The following is a 22,604-nucleotide window of genomic DNA, read 5'->3' as shown; positions in this document are numbered from 1 at the left end:
TGTCAGTTTTGTAATGTTGCGATGCCTCATGGGAAATGTAGTTCCACAACAGCTAGAGAGCCGCAGGTTGCCTACCCCTGGTCTAGTCAGAGCCCAGACTTATTAAACCCCATTGAAACATTCTGTGGAATGACTTGAAGACTGCAGTCCACAAACGGTCACCATCAAATTTAAATGAACTTGAGCAGTTCTGCAAAGAAGAGTGGGCAAATATTGCAAAGTCTAGATGTGCAAGCTTAGTAGAGACATATCCCAACAGACTAAAGCTTGTAATTAAAGCAAATGGTGGTCCAACAAAATACTGACACAAGGGGGTCATCCTTTTACCAGCTCAGTGATTCTGTTTTTGAATTGTTACAATTTTGTTCAGTCATGTTGGTGTTATATGTTTCACTTGGATGCTATAAGTTGTACTCAGTAAATACAGCTGGATAAAACAAATACTGTGTCTGTTTTCATTTCAGGCTACAAAGCAATAAAATGCAATTATTTTAAAGGGGGGTGATCCTTTTCTATACCCACTGTGTATTGAAATGGAATAGGAGAATTGAACTTCCTGTAAATGGACCCTTATACTTATCTTGCGTATAACCCCTAAGCACCCCCTTCTCTGTGTCACTGTTCATGGCATTATCCCCTACTTCATGTGGTGCCTGCTATAAACTTAATTTAAATGCAGTAATTTGCAGATTATGCTAAGAATCACACAAGCAGCACAGCATGAATATAAACAAAGGACTTCTGAGAGCAAAATAGATTTAATTACTCCAGGTGAGGAGCGCTAAAGCAGCAGAACCAAGCTGTAAATGGTAATGCAGAGAACACTCTCCCTGCGCAAGGCTATGCGCACCATTCAATGGGGTCTGTGATCATTGGTATGCATACAATGTTCTGATGTTTATACAAGATCTATGTTCTCTGCTAGCAGTGGCGGGAGGCAGGAAGTCCAGGTGTACTGCTAATTGTACTTCTCATTTAGCAATGCAGATATGAGTCGGTGTATGAAATGTCTTACCCTCTGTTTACTTCTCCACACAGGGTCACCCCGGAAAGGAAGGACCCCCAGGAGAAAAAGGAACCCAGGTATGGTAGTATGTTATTATACAGTGCTCCCATCAACTTAAATGTCAGCTCCGCACAAGGTGGTTATTTCAGTTTTGGGTGTGCACTGGTGAGATGTATCAGCTGTCTCTCCAATTCTCCAATGACGAGGTTTCCCAGCAGTTATTTGTGTCTCAGTCTCTCCTATTATGGTAACATTTTTCTGCAGTATTTTGTGTCTCTGCCCTTCCCACAATGGTAAAATTTCCTCACGGTAGTTTTGGTCTTAGCCCCTCCCACAATAGTGAGATTTTCTAATAGTAGCCCCTCACAATTCCATAATGAAGATGTCACTCTTTCACACACAGAACCCCATTTTGTTTTGTTTTTTTATTTCACAAAGAATCCACAAAGGATTGGCGCTGCCACCATCATTTGGCTTTATAATATTTGTGACAGTGGGGTGGAAGGAGAAATTCTGTTGAGGAGTCCCAACATAGGACTCTTTGGAAGATTAGCAAGACAGCATGTAATAAACATACCCATCAATAACATAAACCTGAAATAGCCACTTTTAATGAAGCAAACTTTCAAATAGTATAACTGGCCCTCTTCAGAGTCCTACCCAGCATTGCAAAATTACCTACATTTATGAGGAAAGTTATTAGCTACTCTTTCTTGATATTTTGTGGCATTTCCTAATATGGGAAATTAGTAAATAAAATTGAAACCATTTTTTTAATTCACTGGATAGTCTTGAGTTCAAATACAAAGGTAGAGAAAACCTAAAATATGTTACACGAAGGGGAGCAGCAGAATCTTCCATTACACCAAAACATTTGTTGTGGAAGAATTAGACTCAGCAAAAAAAATGTGTTCTAATTTCATCTCATGCAAATCACCTGAGCCATTTGGGCCCCTTGCACATGAGCATCATAATTTACTGATGTTTACTCAGGAACTTGTGACGCCCGTGTGCAAGGGGCCAAACACTGTGTGTAAAGACCTCAGTAATATTGAGTATAGGCGAGTAAAGGTGTGTAAGCGTATAGATGAATATAGAAAAGTGAAATTCTTCTCCATTGCCAGTATTGTGGCCCCTTACAAGTTTCTAAGTAAACATCAGTAAATTATGACGCTGGTGTGCAAGGGGCCTAAATGAGTAAACCCACGAGTAAATTACTGCATTAAAATGGAAAATGTTCACTTATTATTTGCCTTAGAATTTTTTACTTTTTACTGTGTGCAACAGGTCTAATAGGAAAGTGTGTTGCCTAGTTAATTTTGCAGTATTTAAGTCTCTTTACTTCCACACCTGGATTTAAAATTCTGCCTGACCAATGACAGCATTGATTCTTCATGTTAGTGAATGTTACACTACCAATGTGTGTAACCAAATTGTTCCAGTCAAGTCTGGGCTGGCTACAGCCAGTCACGTTTTACACACGGTGTTATATGGTTGTCAGCTGATCATGAACTTTAGTAAGAGCAAACAAATAACCTCCCATCACACATAGTTACAGAACTGAGAGAAGCACAAGGGGGAGATGTACTTAAACTGGAGCATTCAGAATCTGGTGCAGCTGTCCACAGTAACCAATCAGCTTCTAACTTCAGCTTGTTCAATTAAACTTTGACAATGAAACCTGGAAGCTAACTGGTTTCTTTGCAGATCTGCATCAGATTTTGCACTCTCCAGTTTTAGTAAATCTCCACAGAGTCTTGGTAGCGTCTCTTCCTGCTGTCTCCTCTGTATGTTTTTTTTGTGTATGGGTAGTTCCAGGGTGTAGAAAATGTGACCTAACGATGCTTGTGGGTACCTAGAGGTAACTTTAAAAAGTACTGACTCCTTATAGGTTTTCTTTACGTGTACATGAATTCTCATCCATAGAGAGTCCAAGTTCTAAAAAGTCTATATCCTTAAAACCTCCTTCACCTATAGTGGAACCAGGGGCATCCCTAGGGTTGGTGTCACCCGGTGCGATACCACTTGGTGACACCCCCTCCGATGATCCCCGCAGAATGGATCGGATCTGCAGATTGAGCATAATGGATCGGAGTCCGATCCATTATGCTCCCCAATCCGCAGTTCCGATCCATCCTGCGGGGATCGTCGGCATGCAACCTATACGGGGTGAAACCGGACCCGCTCCACGAAAAGGTAAGTTGTAAAGCAAGCCGACGATCCCCACAGGATGGATCCATCCTGTGGGGATCGTCGGCTTGCTTTACAACTTACCTTTTCGTGGAGCGGGTCTGGTATCGCCCTGTGCGGTAGGTGTCACCCGGTGCGGGCCGCACCCCCGTACCTGCCTCGGGACGCCACTGAGTGGAACTGTTGTCAGAAAGCGAGTTGATGATTGCAGCTATTAGGCAGTGCTGCGCATGAAGCAAAACCTGGGACCTGTTAGGCAGTTTGGCCACTGGGTGGCAGCGCTGCTTTGCTGAGGAGAGACAGAAAATTTGTAATAATAATCTCTGCAAACTAATACATTTTTTAACTGATTGCTGATCCAGCTTTGGAGGAATTCATTTTATTTTCTGTTATTTAAAGGAGACTAATAAATGACTGCCTAAAATGGACGATCAATATGCTTGGGTTTATTTTATAGGCTGCCAGGGTTCAGATGAATAGGCACATGTTTATTATATTACATCTTCTAAGAGCGTTAGGCCTGGTTCAAACTAGTGCCCTTGCAGATGTGATTTCAGTTGTGCAGAATCACATGATAATGGAAATCACATTGTTTCTAATGGTGCCCATTCACATAAATGCAACTCAGCACAGGGCAATTTTGGAAAAAGGTCCTGTGCTACTTTGGTGTGATTTGGTGCATGATTTTGGCCCTATAGAATATGCAAACTAAAATCCAAAACTCAGCCAAATCTCACTACATAATTGCAAATTGGATCAAATTGCTTATGCATTAGTGTAATCCAAGCATTAATGTGCAGTAATCTATTATTAATGATCAGAAATGATTGTTGTTTTTTTTTTTAAAAAAATGGTTTTCATAACTTTTTTTTTTTCTTGCTATCTGACTTATTAGAGAGGTCAGTGGATTGATAATATAGGGAAATGACTTGCACAGTAAAGTGATATCAGTGTCCTCATTATCTGGACAGGTGCATCATTTCTGATGTCACACAGGTGATTCCTCCGCTGGCAACATGTTACCAGCAGAAGAATCACTGAGGTACAACATCCACTTCCCTTAATGGCCATTGCTTCCCTGTTGGCTTATCATACTGCAGAATCTTGCAGAATCTCACTCCCTACTGAGGAAGCAGTAAAAAGGCAATATCTCTTCGATCCAACCAGTGGGGGAGCAACTCTATAGGAGAAGGTAAGTAAACTCAGGGTAAACTCACTCATCTGGAATTGTCCTTACAAACATGTTGGGAATATTATTTTTTATCTTTTACATAAATAGCACTTTCTTTTAGCTCAGCTTGCCTAGTGATGTATATTCACCTCTTGCAGTGAGATCTTGTCTATAAACAGTCCAGTTTCTCTTCTTGTGTTTCTGGCTATCTTGCAAACAGTAGTCCCCCCATCTAACATGGTATGCTGAGAGCTGTAGTTCATCATCATCGATGTACTGTCCCCTCTCCTCTACCTAGGGAATTAAATATCTGAAATTTCCATAAATCTCTTATTTCACCTTCATTTTTATTTCTGGCATCTGACAGATGCCACTGGCCATGAAATATTCCCCATTAAAATATGCCAAGAAATATTTCTGTGCCTCTCTCTTCCTCTGGGCGGTAAAGTAGAAAGAATTTATTTTAAAATATAGGAAACCCACCCGGGGCTCGCTCTGACAGGCCGCATTTCATTAGTTATCTTCGGAGGACGCATGGCAGTTTAACTCTCTGATGCAAGGCTGGATACACCAACAGTTGTGCAGGGCAAACGCCAAGTGCATTTTTTTAACCTTTAATACAACAGCCAATTGGGTCACATAAGTCTTCTACAGGGGAAGACAGTGAGCACTCCACCCACCACAGGCACTTCTTATTGCACACTGAGTTTTTCTGTCTTGTTCCCTGCGAGTGGCATTAGAGGTCAGGTTTTTTTTTTTTTTGTCATCTGCATCCTTTGGGGAGATTTCCCTTCACTCCTTGCCCCATAGCCAAAACGGAAAGTGAGAGAGAAATCCTTCCAAAGTGAATGAATCTCTGCATGTCAGTGTGCTCCTACCTTGTATTGGCAATGTTACTCAGATGAAAAGGTAGAGCGGGTAAGAATTGTAACATCAGTTAGGTTTTATTGCTGTCTGTGAAAGTGATTTCCGTTCACTTCCTGTTCCAATGACACCAGGATGAGAAACGTGAGGGAATAGGTGGTATTGTTACAGGACGACTTAAAAAGCAATTACAGCTACTGTCCAGTCTAAATTTGTCTCATTAGAGAGATATCCCTTTACTTCCTGTCACTGGTACAAGAGATGAGGTTAAATCACCCCAATAAGGACACAGAGAGCAATAAAAACATTACAAGAGGATTTCCCACCTTCTCACTCCTGTACAATGTTCATAGACCTGTGTCCCTACTGAAGGCATATAATTTTGCTTTTGCTCCTGCACCTTACAGGTTTGTGCAGCAACTTCTGTGTCCTGGTCTGCAGTTACAGTGCAGGCTGCATGTAAACAGAGCAATACTGGCTTGATCTATCAGAAAATTAGTATTTATTACAGGGTAACCCTCAAGGAGTGTACAGTCTAAGGTTCCTAACTCACATTCATACATACACATACTAGGACCAATTTGAGATAGAAGCCAAATAACCTACCAGCATGTCTTTGAAGTATGGGAGGAAACTGGAGTACCTGGAGGAAAGCCATGTAAACTCCAGGCAGGTGGAGCAGGCAGGTGGAACCGACAACCTTAATGCTGCCAGGTGGAAGTGCTAACCATTTAGCCACTGTGCTGCCCCAGTAAAGGAAAGGCATAAGAAATAGGTTATATTTACAAAGTGATCTTGTATACTTACATTAAACCCAATAAAGGGTCATTTAAATGTGCTCTTTTAATATAATACATAGATGGAATAAAGGTTATCGTTTATGTGCACTTGGAACTTCTCTTTCCAGTAACAGCACAATGACACTCGTCACATGCGATGTGGGAGATTAGAATCTCTGCACAAGACGAGGGGATGCGTTGTGTTAGATTTGGTGTGAAGTCATGATAACCTGTCATCAGTCAATTAACAAGCAGCATTTCAGCAATTTACCTTTAATGCAATGCAGTGCACTGCCTGGGGGAGCCAGTTCAATGTCAAAACAGGTTTATTCTGAGCTTGGAGATCTCAGAGCAACATGCATCTCATACACTGATAAGCCTAATGTATAATGGAGGAACATGCCTGGCTTTCAGCACCCAAACAATCCCATTGTTTTATCTACCAGCTGTAATCTGATTGAATTCTGCAATACTTCTAGAAAGTATGTTCATTTGCTACACTGGTGCAATCTATTCTACCATTCTAGTTCAGCTATAAAGGAAAACAAGGCTGCAAGTGCTGTCCTTCTGAAATTGTGAAGTGTCTTGTCATGCTGATCCACTAGCTTCAATAGTGTTAGTCACTCACCCGGAGCAAGTACCTAGATAAGGGGTTATGGCTTTCCTTTAATTTCCATTTCTCAACCAGGGTTCCTCCAGAGATTGTTAGGCTTTAATTGAGCTGTGGTTAATGTAGTTCCCTTTTGTTTGTACCTGCATAGTTCCCAGGCCAACTGCTTTTGGAAAAGCCAGAAGGCATGTCTCCCACTGGCATTTTTTTCCACTGATCCCTAATAAATTGGTTTTAGGGGTACCCTAAGACCTCAAAATGATTTAATGATTTTATTTGGGGTAGAACGGTTGAAAAAGGCTGTTCTGATAGGTGTGTTTGTTATTGGGATAGTTGGCAGTTAGCATTTTCAGAAGGAGTTTAGCAATGGCATATTTCTTCCCATACATGCAACCTTTAAAAAAGGGGCTTCTACAGTGTCCATAACAGAATTGCAGACCGTAAACCAGCTGCATGCAAGGAGATCTCTACCCTCAGCATTATGCTTTACCCTAAAGTATATGTGAACCCTCACCTTGTAAAGCAACCCATTCAGCTTAAAATAGAAATTAAAGGCAAAACATTTATGTATACATATAAAAACATTATAAATACCCTTTTCCCCTTTTTTATAAGTGATCACATAATGCCTGTTCTCAGCTGTATAAGGAGCTCAGGGAGGAGATACAGCAGCACACTAATCTTCCCAGCGAAAGACTGTGCAGGGGGCCTTTTCAGCACAAGTCTGATCATAGGAGGAGAACAGGCTGAGTTCCAGTACAGCTTGAAAAGCTTTGCTCTCATGTCTAATCAGTTTGTAATACAGTGGTCTCCAAACTGTGGCCCTTTGCTTGCTTTTATCTGGCCCTTGGGACACTGTTCCTCCAAGTGACACCAATGACGGGGCACCATTACTCACACTGACACCGTTGATGGGGCATTATTATTCTTCCTCATACCAATAATGAGACACTATTCCTCCCACTAAAACCAATGATGGGGCATTGTTTACTCCCACTGACGCTGGGGCATTTTTTACTCACATTGGCCACAGTCCGGCGTCCCTAAAACCTGAAGGACTTTAAAATTATTTTTTTATTATGGGTACTTATATAGCACTGTCAATATTTACGCAGCATTTTACATATATATTGTACATTCACATCAGTCCCTAACCCTCAAGGGGTGTACAATCTAAGGTCCCTAACTTACATTCATACATATACCTACTAGGGCCAATTTAGACAGGATCCAAGTAACCTACCAGCATGTCTTTGGAGTGTGGGAGGAAACCGGAGTACCTGGAGGAAACCCATGCAAGCACAGGGAAAACATACAAACTCTAGACAGGCGGTGCCGTGGTTGGGATTCAAACCAACAACCCTAGTATTGAAAGGCGGAAGTGCTAACCATTTAGCCACTGTGCTGCCAAAAATGACCCTTTGATTAGAAAGTTGGAAGACCCCTGTGTTCATAGGAAAGCAGAGGGACTGGCAGGAACATCAGGGACTTCACACAAAGGAAGCAATACAAAGAGAACAGGATACCTTTTTTTTTTGTTATACAAGTACGTGGAACAGCAGGCACATTAAGATTGGATAATCTGTTATTAATTGCATATGAATTGTACATCCAATTTTTCTGTGTATTTAGCCTTTTGGAACTAAAAGAGGATTAAAAGAGCACCTGTCTAGATAAAGTTTGGAAGCTGCCAGTGCTCACTTTTTCTGAAAGATACATGTTCCAGAGCTCTTATCCTGGCTTCAATATCGTTAATGAGTAAATCAATCAGAACAAGTATGCAGCTAGTGAATTCAGAAGTCATGGTCACCAAAACTTTTCACCTCCATGTCTCAATAAGTAGCAAAGCAAGGATGGCAGCCTGTAGGTTGCACCTTTTTAAAAACAAGTCACCTGCTGTACTCTTATCCTGAAAGCTGCACACCATGCGCAGTGGGATGTGGTGATCTGATCATGAAGGAAAGAATATTTACCCTCCATCCTTCCCATGTACATAAAAGGGTGACAGGTAGGGGCGGACTGACCATTTGGAAATTTGGGCACTGCCCGAGGTCAGTAGGGGGCCCCATGAGATGCCCCTGGTACCTTTTTTCATAGGCTTTTTTGAGTTTGGGCAAGGACACGGGCCCCATGATCCTCTATTGCCCGGGGGCCCCATGAGTTGTCAGTCCGCCCCTGTGGTGTTCATTCATGTCATACTGTGAACATTATTTGACAATGATGAGGTGAACATTTCAGGGTCTTACCAAATGATATCTAGTGTTGTGTGTTTAAAATAAAAAATCTTCCCCTATGAAATCGCACAGCTTGCCTCGGTAACTTTATCTTAAAGTTTAACTCTAGCCAGAACTTCTGTTTTTAGTTTTGGACTGAGTGGAGAAGGGTTGGAGCCCCTGTAAGGGTTTTATTACTATGAGATTTCCCTGCACTTATGTTTTCAGATACGCAAAAGAAAGTGAGAGAAAATCAATGCAAAACCCCTCTAACATTTCCCTTCCACTCCTGTCCATTAACAACTTTAAATGTTAGATTTCCCATCACTCTTTTGTTGCAATGACAATGGTCACTAGGACATATAAAGAAGATGAATAAACTGTAACCATTCTTTACACTATCCAAAACTAGAAAAATGTTTTGGCTGAAGTTTTGTAAATGATCTTCAGTAACAAAATTCTTGAGAAATCTTAAGCAACCTGTAACTATGTTTACTGGTCCATTAATTGCTATTTTTGTTGGCTGTGGCCTATTGGACTCTTTGGTACAGTAGCATTTATCAGCAATCTCTGTTACCAATGAAAAGAATTGTTTTTATGGTTTGAGAAAATGAGGCTTACAGCAGAAACCGTGATTTGCAGAACCCCCCTGTACGCAACTGCCAAGAAACCCAAATTCTTACTCTTTGTGTACCTGTGTGTTTTTTGTATTAAACAAACACGATTTGAAGGGTGAAGGCAGCGCAGGTTGCTCGTGCCTCAGGTGGCCATATGCATATTCAGCAGTAAGCGTGCGTGGGGCTGTAATCAGAATAGAGCAGGGATGTACACACTGTGAGGTCTCTGTCTATTGGTTGCCAAGCAACAGCACAGAAACTTAATTCAAAGTTTACACTCTGATCGGGGAGCTTGGAAAAACAAAGACAGCGGCACACGCTGTGTTGTAAATACAGGCCTTTCGCTTGCTGCGGTCCAGATTACCATTCCAAATTGGAGGATAGGGGACTGGCCAGAATTCGTATTTGAAGTGGACTTGTACTCCTGTGTTGACTTCAAGTTTTACATTAACAGCTTTGCTGCGACATTTAAGTAAAGGACAAAAATGTACTTGAGTTTTCTGGAGAAACTGCTGCTTCTGATTTTTTTTTTTTTACTCCTCTTTGATTAGCATTGGTCAGGTGATCTCTGCTTTAATGGACAGCAAAAGCAATCATATGACCAAATGTTTAGGCTTTATCAGTGCTTTAAGTTTGTGTACATGCTTGCTTTAACCATTAATTTATAAGTAAAAAAACTCCATTAATGATGATTATCTCACATGTCCAGCAGAACTACAAGTCCTAGCAGAACAACATGAAAACCTTTTGCAAAGTTCAAGTTCAGTATACCCTACAGTCAGAATGAATTCCTGTGATGTACACTAGCCAAAACAAGTTCTGCAAATTAAAAACAAAACCGTTAATCACAGGGGACTTTTGTACTGACCGTTTCATTTGACATTGTGTTTTTGTATCATTGCCTACAGGGTCCTGCAGGACCTCAGGGACCAATCGGGTATCCAGGAACTCGAGGTGTGAAGGTAGGTGCCGCTAATGGGTCCCTGTTTTTTTTTTTTTCTTTTGGGAAAGTCTGTCCATTTTCTTGCTATTGTCTAACTCCTTAGCTCACCTCGTACGTTACAATTTTTGTGTACAATATCCTTTAGATCAACCAACAACTATATCACACAAGGGTCTGCCTGATGGGAAACGGATTGATTGGGTAGATTTGATAGTTCTTTATATTACGTGAGGATTGTACAGTCAGATTGTAAGATGTGTGGTGACAGGCTGAAGCTTAAACCACTGAAACTGAAGTCCTTGGATCTGAAATAGCATGGGTCAGAGAATGTCAGTCTCCATCTGAGGCTTTTACACAGGCCTTGTAAAGATATAGTTCTTATATTGCTGTGGAAGGCATAGGCATGCCTGGCTATCACTCCCACAGAGGAGAGCGGATGCAATGGTGTGATTGCATGTTGAAGTCTTTGCAACTTTCATGAGCTGAAGTGTAAAGTAAGCCTGTGACTTTTTCCAAGTAAACTGTTTACAGAAATTCAATACAGTTGATCAGAGGTTCCTCTAGAGACCTTCAAAGAGCGGTGTAAATACCCAAATTGAGGAGCTCTGCACAAATATCAACCTTTCCTGGTCAAGTCTGTCACTTATCTTCTTCCCACGTTTCATTATTGGCTCAGTGCTATGAAGACTGACTTTACTGGGGACAAAAGACAAGAGGGGGCAGTAACCCAACTTGATCAATACAAGTTGCCATTCCACCTCAGAATGGGCGGAGTTATAAGCAGAACAGGTCATATGTTGTGTGGTTATGGGGAGGTAAATATAAAACTGTGGTGAAGATTCACCAGCATATATTGGCAGAGGCAGAAAGGTAAATGCTTTAGGACAACAATAAAATGTTACCAACGTTTAACCCTGCAGCTGCTGAGTAGCCACAAAGTCTAGGATGCCTTTACAGGACAAGTTGAGGCATACAGTGGGAGAGAGCATCCTTGCCTATTCATTGTGCCCCCTGTGACAGTGGAGAGGTTAATTGTGGTGCTGACTCAGGCCAGCCTGTGCAGAAAATGATGGCAGCCGTCCTCCAGCTTCCTCTCCTGGCCTCACTTCACTCTTCTCCATTAGGGAGACATTAAGAGTGTGAAGAGCAAAATATCTGCCTTTCGAGCTGTCATTAAACAAAGTGAATTATCCTGCACTGCCACTGAGAAGGGGACTGCAGAACAGCAAAAATTCTCCTCCAAAGTGTCATAATTAGATTTGCTAAAGTGGAGATGGATGGGTGTACTGCTGGGCTTAATGGAGACAATTTACTACTTTATATATTTATTTTCTTGTGTGTCAGAAGCCATTTGCTGTCATTGTGCACTATGAGCTCAATCACAAATGGATTTATAGATGGACACACTAAGCAATTGCTGAGACTTTCCAGTTCAGGTTGGAGACTAAAGGGCTACTCTGAGATATTCTCACCAGGAACCCACGAAAATAGGGTCCTCCATCCCTCAGGGCTATATTGTAATTATTATCCTACCAACAAAGGTACCAGAATACCATTATATACTGAGAATAACATGCAGGACAAGAGAAAAGGTGCTGTGGGATGTCTGTATGTAAAATAAGAACAGATACTCAGAGTTACACCCAGCATACCTAAAATGAGACGTGCTACTATGCAGAATCCATGTATATGGAATAAGAACAGATACTGAGAATTACAGCCAGTATACAGAACAGGATATGTTGCACGTTTCAGCCTCCATAAATACAAAATAAGGACAAATACTGAGGATTACAGCACACCAGCATACAGGAAAAGAGAAGTTGCAGTATGTATATGTGTGTATGTGTATATATATATATATATATATATATATATATATATATATATATATATATAATAAGAGCAAAAATTTAAAATGTATAGGCCAAGGTTTGTGGCATTGTGCAGCGGCCATTCATAATAATAAGATACTGAGAACTGTACCCAGTGTACAGGAGAGAAGCAGAACTGTGCAACCTCAATATACAGAATAAGAACAGATACCAAGAATTATGGCTTGTCTATCAGGTGCTTTAGGACTGCTGAGTGCAGTCTGAATGCATAGATTCTAATTAGGTCAGTTCACACCACTACTTTGCAGTTGTGTGTGCTGCAAAAAGTACTACAGTGCTTTTTTTTTTTTTTTTTCAACAAAGCACTATACAACACAGTCCACTGCATTACATTTTATTAAAGTTTGAGGGGAAAAATATTTCCAGCACATCGCCACCATAGCCTTCTCACTGCAGACCAGCAGCTGCTAGTGTAAATGGGCCATTATACCCAGTGTTTAAAGCAAGAGCAAGTGCCTTCCATACATACAGAATAAGAACAGATAGTGAGACTTACAGCCAGCATACAGAACAAGTGATGTGGCAGTGTGCAGTGTCTATGTACTTAGTTACCAGAATTCACACAATATTGTTTCTCTATACTGTCTGCTATGTTAGTTAGGCAGGATCAGACTGGTTCAGATTTCAGGGACCAGAGATGAAGGATACACTGAGACTATATATGACCTACAGAAAGCCATCTTCGGAGCCTTAAACAATGATATCAGCCCAGAAAATAAGGATACGCTGTATAGTAATTTTAGAGCATTGTGCAATTTGCATATCTTACCAGTAGAGGGCGCAGTGATTGAAGCATGCTTTGCAGAAGAGATCATTGCAGCTTGAGGACCTGTGCTGATTACCTCTTATGGCTCCTGTATAAACATCCCATTTTACAAGTACTTGACTAGTACAGGGACACTTTATAATTAACAACCTGAAAGCCTCTGATAGTGTTTTCAATTTCAGTAAAGCCTGGCTTGTTTGATTCGTACAATCTTCAATGAACAGACAGGGAAGGATCATTTGTGACTTTAGATGAATCGATTAGTACTACATTGTATTTCTTATCATGCTTCTGTCAGCAGCTGACAAATACAGTATCTGCAACTTAAACAGCATTCACTTTTAACAAAGCAATAAATATTTGAAAATATAATTCTGACAAAGATCCAAGATATGAAATCAAAAAAGTTTTCATACACTCTTTCCTTGCAGAAAAATGTAAGGATTAGTAATGTCACATGATAACAAAAATATATTGCTCCTCAAACCCAGATAAATCAAAAAACCTGTAGTTCTAAAATCATTACAATTCACCTCCAGAGGGTTGCCAATAAACCTTTTAAAAAATATAACTATAACTACATATGTGAATGTGGACCAGCAATGACCTTTTATAAGCCATCTGTCTGTATATCTGAGCTAACAATTCCCAGTCCAGCTCTCAGGAGATGGCAGGAGAATGTAAAATGTTACATTTGAAAACTTAGATTTCTTTTCTGGCTATAGGAAGAGAAGACTGTTATAAGTTTGCCAATATTGTAAGGAAAAATAAAAAACTGTATGTTGCTAAATGAATGAAAGAAGTTTGGGTAGTTTTGTGTAAAGTTGAGAATTTTGAGTTGTCCGAAAGATATTCCCTCTATTCCCATTCTTCTATCTTCTTTTAGTGACAATTGTCAAGAAGTGTCCTTTTAAATGTTATTAAATTAAATATATTTAATTATTATGAAATACATAGTATTTATGTCAGTTCTTCCCTTACTTATAACTGTTAATAATGTTTGTGTAAACCCAAAAAATGAACTTCTCTTATTTGTTGCTTTTTGGTCTGTTAAATATACCTTTGAAGTTTAGCAAAAGACAACTGGGCAGGGTTGATGCCACCCTCCAGTTTACAAAACAGCTGTGTATTGTCAGCCAAAAATAAGAGCCATTCTGGCAGATCAACAAGTATGTTTCTGTACTTGCAGGGACACAGGGAAATGTGCATGAATGGCAGAGATGTGCTGCATTTACTGCATTTTTATGCCTTGACATACACCTTTTATACACTTTACAATATAGCACCAATATCTACTGCAGCAATGTACAGAGTGAGGCTGTAGAGAAGTTATAAAAATAACATTGTCAAAATATTGGTTATAAAAGATTGTGGGCTGAAAATGTAGTTACCACAGCTGGTATAATTGTACAAATATCAAGAAAAGAAAAACAGATGGACTTTTAAGGTACCAAAATGCTGCAATGTACATTGATAGAAAATCCAAAATGTTATTAATATATAACAGGAATTAAGACATCTGTCCAATTTAACTTTCAATATGAGGCAGAATAGGTCTTAGTAATCAAAGTTTCTGAATTAGGTCTACTGATACACAAGTAGCTGAGCAGCATTAGAGGCTTAATAAAGTATGTAGGTCCTAGGAAAGTGGATAGTATACATGCCCTACTGGATACAGGTGATGGATATGGCTGATGTAAGATGACATGCTTGGCTGCAAATTGTCCTGCTTTATATTGATTCTCCTTTTCCTTCCTTTTGACAGGGTGCTGATGGAATACGAGGCTTGAAGGGTACAAAGGGAGAGAAGGTAACTTGCTAAGTGCCATTACCAGTGGTTTAGGTGGGTGAGTGTATGTCTGTGTATTGGGATGGGGGAAAGCCTGCATGCACATTTAGTAGAAGACAGTAGAAATGAGTATAATATCAGTGCATCTGAACAACAACTTAATGCCCCGTTTTCACAAAGTGGTTCATTATAGATTGTTTTTCATATATTCTGAAAAATAGGCTAATTCAGCCAATTTCACATGCAAATCCTAGTGGCAGTACACAGTGGTGATGGGAATAAAGTTTGCATGGATAGAGATCTTACTAGAAACATATATAAAGATATGGATGGGGGCAGTCTGGATGAAGCAGCTGGCATAATTTAACAGGTACTAAGAAAGGTTACTATCTGTACAGAGAAGTAAGTCTAGGGCACTTTTGTAACCTATGAGAAGGATGGATGAGAATACAGTAGAACCTGGAAGACATTATACAGCACAGATAGAGAGAGATGGCTGCCTATAGCATCTATCTGCTAAGCTACTTGTCCCACCAGCCTGTTATAATATTTCTCTATTATTAGAAGCAATTGTGCTGGGAAACCATTCATCTCCATTGACAACAAACCAGCAGCCCAAAGGCTATTAGAAACTCTAGTTTCTTCTCTTTCATCTTTCAGGGAGCCATGGGCATGTCAATACCCTTGTACCACCGCAGAAATGCACACAGCTGTACTGTAGAGAAACTGCAGAGCATTTCATTCCACATAGAACTAATTTTTTTTCTTTCCATGTTTCCCTTGTGTTTAGGGTGAAGACGGATTCCCTGGATTTAAGGGTGACATGGGGACTAAAGGAGACAGAGTAAGCACTTCAGTTGTGGTTTTGCCAGCCTAAAGTTATTCTATTTTTATATTGTAAAGAGCACAATTACATCATGTTGTGTTAACGTTCACATTGCCATACATGGAATGTTCTATCAGTGGAATTTCATATAACTGTAGGTAAAATTAGACCGCTGTGTCTACGTTTCTCCATTGTAACAAGCAAACCTGACTTTCAGAGTCTTTAAAGACATAATGAAATAGAACCAACAATAAATAAAGACATAATGAAATAGAACCAACAATAAATACAGTCAGACCAGGCCAGGGTGGCTGCACCTGGCCACTGTGCTGTTTAGAGAGTGAGATTGCCGCCTGTAAAGAACGCATGCAGCATACTTTTCTATAAAGCAGAACTTCATAATAGACAACTGAGACAAAAACAAAAAAAAACACAAAAATACATCATTTGTGCCAAGGAACATCTTTCTTTTTATGAATATAGTTGTATGGGGTTCAGTGAGCGCTAACAAGCAACAGCAGCTGATACACTAAAGACAACACAGTGTGTAAATATGGTTCTTAACAACAGTGCAGTGGTAAATTACCGTATTTTTCGCTCCATAAGACGCACTTTTTTCCCCCAAAAAAAGGGGGGGAAATGTCAGTGCGTCTTATGGAGCAAATATAAAGCGGCCGGTCCGGTATTTTTGCGGCCACCATGTCAGAATACCGGGCCGGCCGCTCAGCTGTTCTCTCCTGCGGAGCCTTACCTGTTCCTCGCTCCAGCGCTGCACAGTCTTCCCGCGCTGGCTTCTGTGACAGCCGGGTGCCCACTGCGCATGTGCTGCGCTTTGTGAATGATCCGGTGTCTTCTGGGACACATGAAAGGTTCCAGAAGGCGCCGGGCCATTCACAGAGCGCAGCGCTTCTCGCACATGCGCAGTGGGCACCCGGCTGTCACAGAAGCCGGCCCAGGAAGAAGAGGGAAGGACAACTCCGCGGAAGTGGGAGCGGGTACCTGTCAAATTCAGGTACCCGCTCCCCCTCCCTCCCCAAAGGTCAGCAGTCTCTGGTCATTCCCTGCACTGTCTGCAGTCTCTGGTCATTCCCTTCACTGTCTGCAGTCTCTGGTCATTCCCTGCACTGTCTGCAGTCTCTGGTCATTCCCTGCACTGTCCGCAGTCTCTAGCCATCCCCTGCACTGTCCGCAGTCTCTAGCCATCCCCTGCACTGTGTCTGCAGTCTCTGGTCATCTCCTGCACTGTGTCCGCAGTCTCTGGTCATCTCCTGTACTGTGTCCGCAGTCTCTGGTCATCCCCTGTACTGTGTCCGCAGTCTCTGGTCATCCCCTGTACTGTGTCCGCAGTCTCTGGTCATCTCCTGTACTGTGTCCGCAGTCTCTGGTCATCTCCTGTACTGTGTCCGCAGTCTCTGGTCATCTCCTGTACTGTGTCCGCAGTCTCTGGTCATCCCCTGTACTATGTCCGCAGTCTCTGGTCATCTGTACTGTGTCCGCAGTCTCTGGTCATCCCCTGTACTATGTCCGCAGTCTCTGGTCATCTGTACTGTGTCCGCAGTCTCTGGTCATCTCCTGTACTATGTCTACAGTCTCTGGTCATCTGTACTATGTCCGCAGTCTCTGGTCATCTCCTCTACTATGTCTGCAGTCTCTGGTCATCTCCTGTACTGTGTCCGCAGTCTCTGGTCATCTCCTGTACTGTGTCCGCAGTCTCTGGTCATCCCCTGTACTGTGTCTGCAGTCCATTGGTTCAGAATATTTTTTTTTTCTTGTTTTTCACCTCTAAAACCTAGGTGCGTCTTATGGTCAGGTGCGTCTTATGGAGCGAAAAATACAGTATATCAGACACCTTCACTAGTTGTATAATACACAGTGCAAATGATAGTCCAAAAATATCTGATGGTGATGAAACCACGGATAAACTGAGAAAAAAGGTGACTTGATAAGATCCCAGTGACAGCTATGATCCAGTGCTGTGCAGGAATAATAAGTAAATTGCACACTCACCAGAGGCGCAATATAACTGCGCATTTGTGTCATATACACCAGAGGTCCCTTCAGTTATGGATGGAATGTAGCTTGGAATAGATGACTCCGCGGTGGATGATAAAACATCTGGGGGTCCCCTTAATAGACCTGGCTATAGGCGGGATTTGCTGAATACAGCTCTCCTCTGGGCCCTGGAATGGTCACCTGGTGGTCCTGGGGAGTTAAATGCTCGGTATGGAGCAGAAAAAAGTACCCATAGTGTAGTATTTAGGTCAAAAATAGAATGAGTTTATTAAGGATAAAACAGAAAAAACACACTTCTTAGGTACTGTAGTAAAAACAATCCTCGTGCACAAAGAATATAATAAAAATGGAATACAGCATAACACTGACCAGCTGGTAATGATGGGTGGCCGCCAGACCTCCTTGATCCGGCGGCTTGACGTCACGGCTAGCAGGGGCCCCTCCTTGACGCGCGTTTCGTATCAAACGTACATCAACAGAAGGGGTAAGCGCCATGGCTGCCGGACGTCAAGGTAGCTATATATATAGTGTGGTATATTGGGCGCCTGCATCAATTAAGCAGGCGCCATTTTGCCGATGCGCAGTGCGCATGCGCTGGCGTCCGAGCGCCATTTTCATGTAGACCGAAATATGTAGAGCACGATTAGCTACAAGAGCCAAAGGCCTCACAATGCTTTCAGTGGGGCTGCCTACTTGAAGCTAATCATGGGAACCCCCACTCAGAGAGTGCATTTTCAAGTGTGAATGTGTACAGTACAGGACAAAGAAATTGATTTTTAGATCATGGGTTGTATGCCGCAACCTTCGGGTGACTGGAAAATGCTTGGTTGGGACTGCTCTGCAGTGTATCCATGTACCCACTCCAGAAGGGATGAGGTTCCAGTTTTTGCTAGTGTGTTTAAAGTAGGTGATGGACCTCTTCTCCTATTGGAGAAGATTTTTTTTCTTTTTTTCACCAGATTTCCTTTCCATCAAGACCTGACTGCTTATTGCCTTATTTCTCAGTAGCAGTTTCTGCATTGGTTACCCTCTTGCAAACTGTACCTGGACTCTGCTGCAGTGGGGCCAGTCTGTAATGTTTGCTTCTGGTTTTGGATCCTGGGTTAGGTGCTCATCTTGGCACGTGGTGTAGCAGGTGTAGTTAGCCACATGGTGCCAATTTCTATGGCACCCAGATCCTGAAGACCTCTTTGTGGGTATGCCTGTGACAGGTAAAGTCTGGGCCCTGGATGGGACCAGCGACATATACAAGGTAAGACAATTTTTCCTTGGGTAATGCACTCATGAAGGGGAGAAAAAAAGAGACCTACCGCCGAGAAGCATCGTATCCCAAAAATTCCTCCCAAAACAGAAAATACTACAAAAAAGGAAAAGAAAGAAGAAGGGGGCATTTGTTAACTCCCCTCAGGTAATTTACTGGGAAATAATCCTCTTTTGGGATTACCGTATACAATACAATTACAGTTCTGTTCAAAATAATAGCAGTCAGACATCACTAACCTGATCAATCACTGTTTTTGGTAGAAATGATATTTCTACATGGCAAATAGTTTACTAGCAGGTGTAGTAGTGTAATAGAAATCCAACAGACCCAACAATCATGACATGCATGCTGCTGATTATGTGTATTTGAATCACTAATTGAAAAGGGGCATGTTCAAAATAATAGCAGTGTGGAGTTCACTTAGTGAGGTCATTCATTCTTTGAAAAACAGGTGGCAATTATTGCCCTTATTTAAGAAAGGGAGGCAGCAAATGTTGTACATGCTGGTTACAGTGCATTTCTCTCTGAAATTCTGAGGAAAATGGGTCGTTCCAGACATTGTTCAGAAGAACAGCATACCTTGATTAAAAAGTTGATTGGAGAGGGGAAAACATATAAAGAAGTGCAGAAAATGATAGGCTGCTCAGCTAAAATGATCGCAAATGCTTTAAAATGGCAACCAAAACCTGAAATACATGGAAGAAAGTGAAAAAACTACCATTCGAATGGATAGAAGAATAGCCAAAATGGCAAGGACTCAGCCAACAATCAGCTCCAGGAAGATCAAAGAAGGTCTAAAGTTACCTGTGAGTACTGTTACAATTAGAAGACGCATATGTGAAGCCAAGCTATCTGCAAGAAGCCCCCGCAAAGTCCCACTGTTGAAAAAAAGACGTGCTGAAGAGGTTACAATTTGCCAAAGAGCACATTGACTGGCCTAAAGAGAAATGGCGCAACATTTTGTGGACTGATGAAAGTAAGATTGTTCTTTTTGGGTCTAGTGGCCGGAGACAGTTTGTCAGACGACCCCCAAACACTGAATTCAAGCCACAGTACACTGTGAAGACAGTGAAGCATGGTTGTGCAAGCATCATATGGGGATGTTTCTCATACTACAGTGTTGGGCCTATTTATCGCATACCAGGGATCATGGATCAGTTTGAATACATCAGAATACTTGAAGAGGTCATGCTGCCTTATGCTGAAGAGGAAATGCCCTTGAAATGGGCGTTCCAACAAGACAACGACCCCAAACACACCAGTAAACGTGCAACATCTTGGTTCCAGACCAACAAGATTGACGTTATGGAGTGGCCAGCCCAATCCCCGGATCTTAAGAAAACTTGTGGGGTGACATCAAAATTGCAGTTTCTGAGGCAAAACCAAGAAACAGAGAAGAACTGTGGAATGTAGTCCAATCATCCTGGGCTGGAATACCTGTTCACAGGTGCCAGAAGTTGGTTGACTCCATGCAACACAGATGTACAGCAGTTCTCAGAAACAGTGCTTATACAACTAAATATTAATTAAGTGATTCAAAGGAAAGCAAAATCTTCAAACATTTTTCAGTTTATATAGTGAATGTTTGAGTTTGTAAAGAAGAATACAAACACTGCTATTTTTTTGAACAGTCTAATATTCACTTTTCTTCAATTTTTTTTAGAGGAACAACACAAATTTGATATATTTTTCTTCATGTTTTGATTTGGAATAGAATGTGTAGTGTTCCCAATGCATTTGTGTGTATGGAAATAAAAGCTATTAGAAGGATTTTGAGCTTCATTCACTTTTTTCAACACACTGCTATTATTTTGAACACAACTGTATATACTGTATACGTACACCCGAGGCACACAGTCCTTTGCTGCTGGCTCAGAGGAGGAGATTTTTTTTCTACCACTACTGCTTACTCAGAAGCCTTCTTTTTAATGAAGGTTTGCCTCCATCCCTGGAGGTACATCTGCTGACATTTTGCTTGAACTTAGAGCAGAGACGTCCTGGCCCTTTATTTCACTCTGTTCTATGGAGAGATACACAGAAAGTTTCTTTTATGTCCCCTCTCTGTTGTATTTGACTGCCGGTTCCTTTTTGCTGCTTCACAAAAGGTAGTCCATTTTCCTACACCTCCTGGGAGCTTACAGTCACAAGTGGTGGTTATCTGCTTCCCCTTTCAGAAGAATTTCAAGTACTCACCAAATTCTGCACAGGGACTCTTTTCTGTTTAGGGACACGTGTCCCATCATGGCTTTAAACCCTCTGTCCTAATTATTGCAGTAGCTAGGCTTCTGCCGGGTCTCTTGTAGACTTGCTACTTTATTTCTCATATGAAAGCTATCAAATGCAACGTGATTGGTTATACACACACATGAATCACAATTACATATTCACACATGAGTATAGTCTTTGCATTGTTGAACAAATCACCACATTCTGTTGTGCTATTTTATTAGACCCTTATTTATATCTGCACCATACTTATTAGAGATGAGCGAATCGAAGTAGGCGAAGTGGAATTCGTTTCGAATATTAGGAAAATTTCGATTCGTGTCGAATCCGAAAATAAGCAGACTTCGGATGCGCGAATCGAAATTTTTCCTAAAATGGCGGCGACATGTGCGGCGACGGAGCGGGGATGTCTGGGAAGGCGCGCAGACAAGGCGCGCTGACCCATAATGCATTCATTCATGACATGTGATCGCATTAGCCAATCAGCAGCCAGCCAGCCAGCACAGTGTAATGGTCGAGCTATAAATAGCGGCCATTTTAGAATTCTCCATTTGCCTCCAGTCATTCAACAGAGGCAGACCTGGCTGTATGCAGGGAGAGAGTTAGGGACACAGAAACGTTACTTAGGGACAGAGAAATGTTAGTTAGGGCCACAGAATCGTTACTTAGGGCCATAGAAACGTTACATAGGGCCACAGAAACGTTTACTTAGGGCCACAGAATCGTTAGTTAGGGCCACAGAAACGTTACTTAGGGACACAAAATTGTTACTCAGGGACAGACAGAATTGTTACTGAGGGATACAGAATTGTTACTGAGGGCCACAGAATCGTTACTTAGGGCCACAGAATTGTTACTTAGGGACAGACACAGAATTGTTACTGAGGGATACAGAATTGTTACTGAGGGACACAGAACCATTACTTAGGGCCACAGAAACGTTACTTAGGGCCACAGAAACGTTACTTAGGGCCACAGAATCGTTACTTAGGGCCACAGAATCGTTACTTAGGGCCACAGAAACGTTACTTAGGGCCACAGAATTGTTACTCAGGGACAGACACAGAATTCTTACTCAGGGACAGACACAGAATTGTTACTCAGGGACACAGAATTGTTACTGAGGGACACAGAATTGTTACTGAGGGACACAGAATTGTTACTGAGCAACACAGAATTGTTACTCAGGGACAGACACAGAATTGTTACTGAGGGACACAGAATTGTTACTGAGGGCCACAGAACTGTTACTTAGGGCCACAGAAACGTTACTCAGGGCTACAGAAACGTTACTTAGGGCCACAGAATCGTTACTTAGGGCCACAGAATCGTTACTTAGGGCCACAGAATCGTTACTTAGGGACACAGAAACGTTACTTAGGGCCACAGAAACTTTACTTAGGGCCACAGAATTGTTACTTAGGGACAGACA

General features: G+C 41.6%; 1 protein-coding gene across 2 annotated transcripts in view; it reads left to right on the top strand.

Annotated features, from left to right (window-relative positions):
- Positions 1-22,604, top strand: part of COL5A1 (collagen type V alpha 1 chain) — a 298,677-nt gene that overhangs the window by 169,540 nt on the left and 106,533 nt on the right. For both annotated transcript variants that reach the window (XM_089684686.1, XM_089684685.1), the window contains exons 26-29: positions 1,039-1,083; positions 10,359-10,412; positions 14,820-14,864; positions 15,634-15,687. In XM_089684686.1, coding sequence (XP_089540812.1) covers positions 1,039-1,083; positions 10,359-10,412; positions 14,820-14,864; positions 15,634-15,687 — 198 coding nt within the window. The remainder of the gene's footprint in view (positions 1-1,038; positions 1,084-10,358; positions 10,413-14,819; positions 14,865-15,633; positions 15,688-22,604) is intronic.

Source organism: Staurois parvus, unplaced genomic scaffold (assembly GCF_062004578.1).
Source record: "Staurois parvus isolate SC_StPar_1 unplaced genomic scaffold, SC_StPar_1.0 ptg000352l, whole genome shotgun sequence".
In the NCBI taxonomy this organism is placed as follows: domain Eukaryota; kingdom Metazoa; phylum Chordata; class Amphibia; order Anura; family Ranidae; genus Staurois; species Staurois parvus.
This window is presented reverse-complemented; position numbering and strand designations above follow the sequence as displayed.